Source organism: Hyposmocoma kahamanoa, unplaced genomic scaffold (assembly GCF_003589595.1).
Source record: "Hyposmocoma kahamanoa isolate Upper Pololo Valley unplaced genomic scaffold, ASM358959v1 88, whole genome shotgun sequence".
In the NCBI taxonomy this organism is placed as follows: domain Eukaryota; kingdom Metazoa; phylum Arthropoda; class Insecta; order Lepidoptera; family Cosmopterigidae; genus Hyposmocoma; species Hyposmocoma kahamanoa.
The window spans coordinates 20,905,156-20,917,732 of record NW_020654466.1 but is presented as its reverse complement, the minus strand read 5'-3'; the positions used below and the strand labels follow the sequence as shown (position 1 = coordinate 20,917,732).

At 36.3% G+C, this 12,577-nt stretch overlaps 1 protein-coding gene across 1 annotated transcript in view; it reads left to right on the top strand.

Moving 5' to 3' along the window:
* LOC113235658 (myosin-IB) overlaps positions 1–7,343 on the top strand; it is a 92,962-nt gene extending 85,619 nt beyond the window's left edge. The window contains exons 15-20 of the mRNA XM_026471486.1: positions 1,728–1,997; positions 3,178–3,305; positions 3,927–4,145; positions 4,713–4,813; positions 6,057–6,156; positions 7,016–7,343. Coding sequence (XP_026327271.1) covers positions 1,728–1,997; positions 3,178–3,305; positions 3,927–4,145; positions 4,713–4,813; positions 6,057–6,156; positions 7,016–7,030 — 833 coding nt within the window. The 3' untranslated portion in view covers positions 7,031–7,343. The remainder of the gene's footprint in view (positions 1–1,727; positions 1,998–3,177; positions 3,306–3,926; positions 4,146–4,712; positions 4,814–6,056; positions 6,157–7,015) is intronic.
* Positions 7,344–12,577: the final 5,234 nt, after the last annotated feature.

The window sequence follows — 12,577 nt, the reverse complement described above, 5'->3', positions numbered from 1 at the left end:
AGTTTTAGCCGTAGCGCCATCTATGAGAAATCTATAATATTTCGTCACCCAGTTAGACACCTTTACAGCTACCAGTCACGGCTCGAGATGTCGCTATTCATAGTATTTCAATTTTTATTGAATTGATATTCAATTTTTTTTTGTTAATTTGTATAGTTTCCAGTTTAGCGTATTTTTTCTGAGTGTTCGATCTTTATATTAATAATTATAACAAACTAGTGGAGTAATTTTACATAAAAAATAATTCAATAAAAATTTAAATTCATAAATTTAATTAAATTTTTATTGAATTGATATTCAATTATTTTTTGTGAAATTGCTCCACTAGTTTGTTATAATTATTAATACAAAGATCGAACACTCAGAAAAAGTTCCTTCGATCCGGTCGGTCGGTTCGAATCCGGCCGGATCGAAGGAATTTTTTCTGAGTGTTCGATCTTTGTATTAATATTCATAAATTTAGTTTTAAGATAAACGAACTATTTTCTTTTGATGTACCTATTTATTTAATACGTTCATTTGAATCCCAAAGCAGATATAGTTATTTGTTATGCAAGGCTGCAAGGTTGTTTTTTGTATTGAAACCTAAGCAAGCGAAGGAAGCTGAGATTAAGCTAAAAGAAGCTAAGATAACTGCCTTCGTGGCTGAATGTTGACCACCCTGGACTGCCACGCACGAGGTCCCGGGTTCGATTCCCGGGCCAGGAGACTCAGCAAATACTGCGGCGGAGCTACAGCGCTGGTTTTTAGTGGACCCTAATCGAAATGGCCGATTTAAAAATGAAAATTACAAATAAAATTAAAAAGAAAATAAAAAGTTGTGGACGCGCGTTAAAATAGGCACAACATATAAATAACTCCTCAAATAACTGAATCAGATCAGAAATATAAAATTGTCAAAAAGAAAAAAATTGTGAACGGAAAAGAGTTTTGTGTCATCATGTTTTTTTCATCGAAAGAAAAAGTTAGGTGCACCCATCGAGTATATAACCAGAAATAGAGACGAAATGTCATTTAATTTGTTTGAAGACTATTCTGCCAAATCATTACTGTGACAACTGCGCTCCGATTAGCTAGCCCAAGTTCGAAACAAGTGACGGGTGTCGTCAATGGGTGTCGTCAACTTTTTCACTTCAAATCGACCAGTTAACTTGAGCTTGCTATAATGGACGAAAATTGCAAAATTACATATTTAATATTTAATTACCGATGAAATGTGATTACGTTTGTTTTGTAATTAGATATTTTGCTGTTTTTCCCACACTACCGAATAGAATAGCACGGCATTGTTAGAGATATTATCTTTATTACAATAAATACATAATATTTTTTGGAATATACGGAGACGTACACACAGGTCAGTAGTTGGACTGTCTATATTTCAATGCAAACGGGAGTTGATATTTATAAGAGCTGTATCGCTAATGTGTTACCACGAATATATGGCCCTTATTTCGTCTCTATTTCTGGTTATATATTCAATGGGTGCACCACAGTCCATCGTCAAGTTCGGTTTTCAAAAACCTTTTTCACGCTAGCGTGCAAAAAACGATTTTGCGCGCAGATTTCTAATGAGAAAGAAAGCCTTTTCGAGCTAGTAAGGTGAAAAAGATATTTCTAAATACAGAAGAGACTGTATTGTGTTTCTTAGCGTCCTTTTTGGTAATAAATTCAGGCGTGATGATTTTAACGAACATCGAAGACTTACACGTAATCTCTCAAATTAGGTTTCATCACCCGCAACGGTCCAGAAACACCTGAGAACCGTCGCTTCCTCGGCATTGCGAAGGTGCACTGGCTGAAACGACTGTCTACCCGACTTCCCAAGAAAGTACTCGACCTTTCCTGGCCGCCATGTCCCGCCACCTGTCAGGAAGCATCAAAGGAGCTGCACAGGTTGTACAGAGCTCACCTATCAAGAAAGTACAGACTTGCTCTGAGCCCAGTTAATAAGAAGCAATTTGAATTGAAAGTGTTGGCTGAAAAAATTTTTAAGGGTAAGTCAGGTTATATTTACAAGTTCTGTAATGATATACAGGGTGTAACCGATAAGTGTGCCCAGGTGATTATTCCATAAATATAAGAGATATCAAGACGTTATAAACTGATATAGAACACAGGTACACGTTTACTTAATCTAGGCATCGCAATGTGTAATTACATTAGCTTCTATTATTAAAATGTAACTTTACTGTGAAGAATTATATTTATTATATTTATATTAAGTATAATTTATACTATAATGGCTTTATTTACATTTATTTTACTTGTATTGTATTATATTAAGTTATATTGAAGTAAATTTATCTTTATCTTTAGAAAATATGTATGAAAAACCTTTTATGAAATTTGACCAACTTCTGTTATACCGATTTTTTTAAACTAATTCGGTCTGCAATAAAAAAAATATATTGCTGATTTGTTGAAACTACAGGCACATGGGACTTGTCAATTTATGTCTCAGGGTGACAGGCGCAGTGGTAGTGCCCTTCAGATCTTTGTAATTTAAAGCTCTGGGGGCACTGTAACTGTTATATACAGGCGTGTAGCTTAACATCAGGTGCACGACTTGTTCGTCCCGCCACTTGATATTATAAAAAAAAATATGTTAGCTGTATTCATTTTTATGGACAACTCTTACTTGAACATATAATTGACTATGGCTTTATATTTTTATTCAATTATATGACAGTTTCATTACTTTATTCATAGCAGTTTTGTTATCTGTGAACTTATTGTTATCTCTTAAAGTAGGTCAACTAAAGCCTCCCTACGAATGTCATATTAAATGTATGGGAGTTTTTAACGTTATAATTTTGGATATTTCTAGTTTTATTTAAAAAAAGTTATTGATGTCGATTTACTTATTAGGTTTTCGTCGATTTACTCATTACTTTCGATATGAGTTTAAAACTTTTTGATATCGCTTATACTTATGAAATAATCACCTGGGCACACTTAACGATTACACCCTGTATTGTTTACAGCTGTCGCAACCGCCTTTGATGAGTTTAATACCAATTTAATACCTCCTATAAATAAAATTAGCAAAATTCTGCATTACAATATTATACTTGATCCAAGGGATATGTTTGCTGTCGACCAACCTTGAAATACATGAGAACTATATTTGCATTTGGGGGTCAGCTTAATCGTATGGAAATATTTTGAATGCAGGCAAGAAGACCAGTTACCCCGCCAGCGTAAGGGAACGCTTTATCACCGAAAGACTTGCAAAAGAACTTCATGTCCTCAGGAACTCCTTCATGGCTTCTCCTTCTTGGCCTACTGGCGAGCAGCTCATTGTGAGTATCATTGTTTTGTAATGACATTTTTATAGCATTACTACACCTTCTCCTTAATGAGGTACCTTGCAAAGTAAATTATTACAAAATCCATCCATATATTAAACCATCTATTGCATTTCCTCTTTCTAACGTACACAAGTAAGCAACCTGATACGAACTGTCTTCTGAAACAACTTCATTCTTCTTCTTCTTAGCGTGTCGACTCTGACGTTTATATTTGTGAGGACCGGTACTCAGCAACTGACACAGCATTATCAGTGGCGTTGTATAGGTCCTCGCGTGTGCAAGTGTAGGGGCACGCAGGACAAGACAAAAGATGTGCCATAGTCTAGGGAGAGACACTACAAATACATGCTCTCCTTGCTTCGGCCGACTTGGATCCGCAGTCTATTTAAACACTTCCAAGTGTGCCAAGGTAGATTATGCCCAGGAGGAAGGTGCTCCGACAGCGGAATGATAGATGCCCTGGGGTATCTCTCCTTCCACAGATTTATACGGACGTGATTAGTTTCCCCGTCCAGAGATGAATACTTCTTTAATGAAGCTCAAGAACAACAATTTCATTAAGCAATTAAAAAAAAGGGTATATGAAACTATGTAATTTGAATTCATTTTCAGTATTCTACGGACGCGGTAAAATTCGATCGTCGCGGCTACAAGCCACGTGACCGAGCTCTTCTGGCGTCCGACAAGGCCCTTTACGTTGTCGACGCCTCTGGTCGCAAGACCTTCAAATTGAAGCATCGACTCCCCCTTGAAAAGATCAAGGTTGTTGTCACCAACGAAAGTGACAACCTTATACTGATTAAAATCCCTCAGGAGTTGAAAAAGGACAAGGTGAATAGTATTATATTTATTATGTATATATTTTTTTGTGTTAGAATATTAAATTAAATATTATAAACTTGCAAACCCACCCTATCACTATACCCAGTTCATTCAAACACACCACCACACACACAAATAACACACTTCACCCACATACACACACACACACTCACTCACTACTCGCACATTTTATTCTTTGATTTTCATCATCTTTTGTTAATTTTAATTTTCTTTTCTTTTATATAATTTAGTTATTTATTCATAATTTTTAGTAGCAGTAGATCTCCTTGTAAAAGTGTTCGTCCAAAGCCAAGCAATAATGTCAGTATTACTGTGTTCCGGTTTTAAAGGGTAAGGGTGCTGGTAAAATTATAGGCACATGGGACATATCAACTTATGACTTAGGGTCACGGGCGCAGTGACAGTGCCCCTCAGATCTTTGCGATTTAAAGCTCTGAGTGGCACTGCAACTGCTATGGACAGGCGTGTAACTTACCATCAGGCGCACGATTTGTTCGTCCCTCCACTTGGATGTTATAACAAAAAAAAAAATTGACTAACGTCTCCTTTTTCCAGGGTGATCTCATCATCCAGGTGTCCCACCTTATTGAGGCTCTGAGTGTCGTTACTGACTACACGAAGAGGCCCGACATCATAGATATTGTGGATACTAGAATGTAAGTTTTAACTCAAGTTTGTTGTTGAATGATTCAACTTAAGGCGAGGTGACTCGGAACTAGTGGAGGCGAAGCTGCAGAGCCTTGAACACCGCCGTAAAGTTGCCTGCTTATCGGTATTCTACAGGATATATCACGGAGAGTGTGCGATGGAATTACACGATTTAAAAAGAAAATTTCTAGCAACACGCGGGAATCGAACCCGCTTTAATCTGAAAAAAATGCACCCTGCGCTTTTATTGCTTCGATCGATAGGGTTAATTATAAGAATAAAATCTCTCTCACAAAATTTGTTAATTAAATGAAAAAAAAACCATGAAATCTTAACGTATTTTAATAAAACGAAAAAAATTAATTGTTTACAGTATACAATTAACCACCCTGTATACAATTAATTATATAATATAATAATTGTACTATATGGATTGTAATTTAGTAGTAGTAGAGCTCCTTGAACTGAGAGGAGAGGAGAACTGCCTGACCTTACCTATTTCTGCCACCAAGCAATAATGTGAGCATTACTATGTTCCGGTTTCGAAGGGTAAGGGTGCTGGTGAAATTACAGGCACATGGGACTTGTCAACTTATGTCTCAAGGTGACGGGCACAGTGGCAGTGCCTCTCAGATCTTTGCGATTTAAAGTTCTGAGTGGCACTGTAACTGTTTCGGACAGGCGTGTAGCTTACCATCACGCGCGACTTGTTCGTCCCGATTTTTTAAAAAAAGTAATTAAGATTTATAAACACGATATTATAAACAATTACTTTTTGTCTTAGAAAAAATTCTTTCGATCCGATTGAATTCAAACCGGCGTATTTTAGCAAACTGTGCCAGACGCTTTGCCAACTAAGCCGCGGAACGAACCAGCGGCCTACATGAATTTTTCTATGTGCTTGGTTGTCGGATCTTTGTATCTGGTTTTTTAACGACTTTTAGCCCTAGCGCCATCTATGAGAAATCTATGAAAGTATTTCATCACCCAGTTAGGCACCTTTACAGTACCAGCGCTGGCTAGAGATGTCCGCTATTCACTGTAATTAAGTGTTTTCTTGAATGTCCATGATATTCAATTATTTTTTTGTGAAATTACTCCACTAGTTATATAATTATTAATACAAAGATCTTAGACACACTTAGAGAACACTTAGGAAAAATTCCTTCGATCCGGCCGGACACGAACCGACGTCTTGTAGCAAACCGTGCCAATAATAAGTATTATAATTTTATTAATGTCTATTTTTAGGATTACACATAATCGACAGAGCGGCAAAGATGGCGTAATTGAAGTGACCAACGGCCCGCAACCATCGATCCATCGCGCTAAGAGTGGAAATCTGCTTGTAGTAAGTACATTCTTGTAGCTTTACTCGTAATGGCGCCCAATGGGGGACTTTCCATCTCATTTGAATATAAAAACAACATAATTGGATTAAATATTGTAGAAACATATTTTATGGTGTACTACGAGTTATTAATTTCGATTGCATCATTCCGACGTAGATTCTTTTTTTCATTTTGAAAAGGGACTTCAAAAAAAACATGTGTTCAATCAAACAAATATAAATTCATAAAATTTTTGAAATATCATATTCGAAATTGCCAAGTTTACAGGGGAGCGTTTTAAAGTTTTTAATACACTGAAATGTTCATGACACCTGACTTTAGCATTTCTCAGTTTTAATCGGCAGACCTCGTTATTTTAAAACTCGTTCTCGAATAAAACTGAGAAATGCCAAATTCATGTGTTCAAACGAACAGTGAATTCAGAACTTTATAATGCTCCCCTGTAAACTTGGCAATTTCGACATACGACACTTTAAGTAGGAGGGACCGAAATGTTGTATTGAGATTACCATATGAAACTCTTCTTTTTCTTTTTTTATTCATGTCACTTGATTCTAGTAAACTTATATTTATTTCATGGTATTTCATTATTGCTCGTTCACAACAACCTTAAAGCAAAATCGAGTAAGGCGTCTACATTCAAGCAATAATAAAATTCGTTTATAACTTGGAAAGAATGGTCGTAAAGACCATTTTGTGTTCTAGTCTTATTAGTGTTACAAGAAATTGGACTAGAACACAAAATGGTCTTTACGACCATTCTTTCCAAGTTTTAAACGAGGGGTGGACTTTACAGGCTATGTCTGTAAACAGGTTCTTCTGTTTCTTCTTAACCTAACTTCTTTTTCTAAATTTCAGGTCGCGGTGCCCTAAGCGAATTGGATAGTATTATGTAAACTTTTCAACCCCTTTACAACGAACGCAGTAGACAATAAGTACTAAGTTATATACTATGGTAAATGCATTTTTTTATTTTTAAATATTACCTTTAATTTTCAATTTTAATATTATAGTGTTCATTTTTGCATTTTTTACATTCTTCTGTTGTTGTTCTGTTATGAAATAAATTATATAATCATAATTTTGTTTACGTATCTATATTATAAAATCATTTTATTATTATTGTGATAATGTGCGTACAAAGTACTTAGTGTCTCTAATGCCATAGAAAATATCAACGAATGTATAATTTTCTTATTTATTTATAATTTTCTTAGTTTCCAAAAAATTAAACTTCAATAACTAATTCTGTAAAGAATGCGAGTTCCTCAAGCCAAGTTTTACTTTACAAATGAATTGTAATAATGAGAACATTTTTGATGTTATGAAATATTTTATTATTATTTGTGATTAATTATTATGCGTACAAAGTACTTAATGTCCCGTATGCCATATAAAATATCAACGAATGTATAATTTTTTTATTTGTTTAAAAAAAAACAAAAATGTGAGACAAAAATTTTTCAATTAAAAATTTTAAGTTCACTCAAGTGATTCAAGTTTTTACAAACTAAGGTGCCGAAGGGTGCGTAGGTAAAGATTAACTAGCTCCATTGTTTAAGAGCTGGTGAATTGTTCTTTAATCTTTAATGTAACGATAGAGATTTTTAAATCAAACATTTTACAGGTACTTTAGTTAACCCAAAACCCAAAGCGTTAAGGGGAAAGAAAAAATCGGGACAGCAGAAGCTAGTCAAAATTAACAATATGTCATTCATTTTGTATGAAAAAAACATTTTATTCAATTTGGCCAACGATTTTTTCCTTCCAATACAATGACATAATCCTTACATGACACCGAGTCGATCGGCACTAAAAAATTAATCAATTTTATTCAATTTTTATGGACAGCTCACGCTTGACCAAGAAATTACTACGACAAAATTATTTTCACAAAAACGACTTAAAGTGGTTACACACGCGTTCGTGAAACGCGCGATGCATCTTAACGCTAGCGTTTCATTGGCGATTGCATTAATACAAACGCGCGATTGAATCGTGTACGTGCATCACGCAGCGTATGCATTAATGCAATCGTTTAAAAAACACAAGTGTAGCAATGAAGTCGCGCGTTTGTATCGATGCAGTAAATGCTGACTATGTGTAAAGGTAGACGATCACCGACTGCATCGTTTAATGCTAAAGTCATCGGATATAAATGCTCTTAGGGTCGTATTCCAGAACTCTACTCAATGCTCAAGTCAGGATTTGAGCAGACTTGAGTATGATTTCGAGCACTGGAAATACGACCCTAATGGCAAGGACTTGAGTATGATTTCTAGTGCTTTGAATCATACTCAAGTAAGGTCGTATTCCAGAACTCGACTCAATGCTCAAGTCAGGACTTCAGTATGATTTCAATCACTGGAAATACGACCCTAATGGCAAGGACTTAAATTAAGTATGATTTCTAGTGCTTTAAAACATACTCAAGTCCTGACTTGAGCATTGAGTAGAGTTCTGAAATACGATCCTTAATGTTTCCTAAGACAGTTTACCTGTATCTCCTGTAGCTTCGGATTGCCCCATACTGTCCAATTAAAAAAAAACACTTTGTTCAAAACAACTCGTATTATGAAATTTTACTTAAATTTTTTATATCAAAGAAAATTATACATTCTTGATTAATTTTTATATTTAATTGTTGTAATAAGCTGAATCGAAGGTGCCTAAGTAAAATATAGCATTTTGTAGTAGTTATGATGGATATAATTCGCGTTCATACCAAATAATTGGTACTCCATTAAGGGTATGAAAGAATTCCCTTATTGATTTAAAAAATGACATATGATGGCATTGACTTACAAATAAATGGACGACGGGTCTAATACAAAAACCACGAAAAAAATGTCCCAAGTCAACCTATTCGAAATTTAAATTGTAATGTCATCGCAGTATCGCGCTGTCAGTAGAACAAATGAAGACTAAAGCGGAGTTTGTAGCGCTCTGTATACGATTTTAGCGCCTTATAAGTGCGGACACTTTTTAGCGCGGACCCGACGTCCATATAATTGTAAGTCAATGTATGATGGAAAGGAATTATTATCCAAAACAAGAACAAAGAAGTCGTATAATACTATAAGTATGTAATGCAGGCAATGCGCCTTGTGGTGAAAAAGCCAGTTCCTTTGAGTCATTTTAATTAAATAAACATATTTTTATTACATTCAGACTTTTAATTGTAACTACCAAATCCATATTTGAATCCTAGGGAGGCCATACACGGACTGCTCGAGCGGTGGCCAGTGACCAACATACACGGACCGCTCTTGCAGTCATAGTCAACAGCTTGAAGATGCCATTGATAAATGCTGGAGTAATTGATACCAACTGCAGCAGCTATCTAATATGCACGCTATCGCGATGGAGATAATATACGGAGGCGTAATAGATTACGAGTATAAGATCTCACAATTGTAAAAATGTAAGGCATGCTTCCCGATGTAGTGGAAATGAGATACTTATTATAGCGTTGTTGTATCTCGATCGTCTCTCTGTTAGATTCCATTTTCTTGAAAGCGATGCCAAAGAGAAGTATATAGGGGGAAAAATGCCAAACTGCTGCCGAATTTCCTGTATACTATGAATATCGAAACGACGATAACCCAGAATACTCAGACCAAAATCAACTTAGAAATTTAATGTTCGTTTCTTAAATTGGCCCAAATCGAACTCCTCATAAAGCACCCGTAGTACAAACTGCTGTACCATCGAGGAGCTTGAGCACACCCCGTAAACTGAACCTGACCTCGCGCCGCAGGCCGAGCTCGACCTCACCGTAGGTGGGGTACAGGGCTCGTATGGTATGTAATTTTTGTTGGCACTGGTGCTAGTCGGCAAGACTACAGTGTAAAAAATGTAAATGGCGCAAATGCGAGTTACTTCAAACTGCAAACGTAAATAAATCTAACACCCACAATGTAATTGATATATTTCTGTTTAATTTTAAAATGTCAGAAATTACTTACCTTTCTCACACACAAATTCATGCAGATCAAACATGTACGTGGATAGATCAATTCTGGTCAATTAAAATATATGAAGTATCTAGTACATTTTTTTCCTACTATATTGATGTTGCCCACTACAAATTTAAATTTGTCAAAGTGCCATTAGATTCTGGTACACATATACATATTTAGCAGAAATAGCAAATATTATCTTAATTGCTTGACTTTGCAATACAATAATAGTGAAGTCTCAATAGACTTACAGTGACCAGTGGTTTTGAGCAAAATAAAGCGCAGGCCACACTGCGAACTGAGCTAATCAAGCTAACTAAACTAACTCAACGATTCCGCTAAGCTATATAAAATATGTCGCCTTCTACCGCCTTTCATCCCGCACGTATTCATAGTGTAGCACGTCACTACTTACTACGTATTTTAACTTGGCTTTGCATGCAACTACGTGAGCTAGTTAGTTTAGCTTCGTTCGCGGCGTGACCTGCGCTTTAGCAGACTTGTGGAGACCCCGTTTATCGGTAGAAGAATAAACGAAGACATTTTACACAATGTTAGAAACAAATTCTAGTGACGGCGGACTAAAGCACGTAAGCTAGATGCAGCTGAGGCAGAGGCTCGTGCGGATGCCAGTATTGCTGCTACTGTACGCATTACCCTCGGTCACTTCGGTCTCGGAGGACGAACTGCACCGTACATCCGTGGCCTTTAACCCAGTTCGCCTGCTGGGCCCGATGATATTCCTAGATTCCTAGTAATGGAGTGTAGGTCTGTACTGAAACTGCCACTTCTCCATATATATAACCTCTCGATCCAAGAAGGATAATTTCCACATGGAAAGTATCAAGGGTAACACCTGTCCCGAAAAAAGGCACTTCTAAAGAAATCACAAGGTACAGCCTATCGCAATTTTAAGTGTATTCTGTAAGTTTTTGAACACATGTTAAACTTTCACATAAAACTGCAAGTCAGTAAACGCTTAGATATCGCTCAACATACATTTCAGAGTGGTCGATCGACCACTACTAACCTTATTTCATTTGTTGACTATGTAGCATCCCAAATGGATGTAGGTCGACAGGTGGATGCCGCTTACTTCGATTTCACGAAGGCGTTTGACCTAGTGGACAATGATATTCTATTGGAGAAACTTGCCACGATAGGATTTGCACCATTTGGCTTGTTAAAGCTGTTTGCTAGCTATCTTGGCGAGCGCAAACAATATGTTAAATTGAATAATTATAAATCTGAACCTTATTTTACAAGGTCCGGGGTGAGTCAAGGTAGCATTTTAGGACCAACCCTATTCCTACTTATGACAAATGATCTTCCCAAGGTTCTTAACACAGCTAGGTGTTTATTGTTTTGCGGATGACCTAAAACTATTCCATCCTATTAATTTCGTCACAGACTGTCGGGCTCTTCAGTGCGATATTGACGCGGTATCTGTATGGTGTGGAAACAATGGATTAACTTTTAACATCGGTAAACGCAAAATAATGTCCAATACGAGATCTACCGCCCCTGTAAATTACCAGTATTCTATAGGTAATACAGCACATGCACGAGTAGTCTATTTGCGATCTGTGAGTAATAATGGACCCCAAGCCCCCAAGCTCAACTTTCATAACCACATAGACTCTCTGCAAAACAGCCAACAAAACTCTTGGTTTTGTTTTGCGAGCATCCTCACAGCTTCGTAATACTAGGGTGGCACATGGGTGGCGCTTATACTTTACAATGCTTTTGTAAGAAGTGGGCTGGAATACTTATGAGGAAAAATATTATCTCCAGATTGAAAAAACACAACTCAAATTCGCTCGATACTTATACTAGAGAATGTATGGTTACTATCCACTGCTCTTTCCTTCCTTGTCTACGGAATGGTAGATCTTGACACCTTGGAAGTAAGACGTAGTTCTAACCGTACTCCTACACGTATTTCTCCTGCGAGGTAAGGAACACTGAGCAACGTCGATCTGTTTGTGCCAAACAGATACGCCTGCACGCCGACCGATCAATTGTTTGCGACAGCATTAGCAAAGTAATTTATAAGGCAATTTTAGCGTATCAAATATTTATGTAGTATAAGAAATTAAGCGTTTTGGTTGTTACTGCAAGTATACATTGTTTTTTTAATAAATATGGTCACAATCCAACAACATTCATTTAAATTAATACATCTACCGGCTAAAGCATACAAGTAAAATTCATTTGTTACTTCTTAAATTTGTAACTTTATTCCAGTCTTTTTCGAATTCATCACTTTCTTCATATCTTCCAACACTAACACACAAAAAAATTATAATTATATATTAACAAAGCACTTTTTTGACTTACGTGCTTTAGTCCAACGACCCTAGAATTAATAAAGGTAATATTTAAAAACAAACCAGTTATACGTGAAATTCATTGCATTTATTTTTATACAATTTACATAATTATCTCCCACAACTGG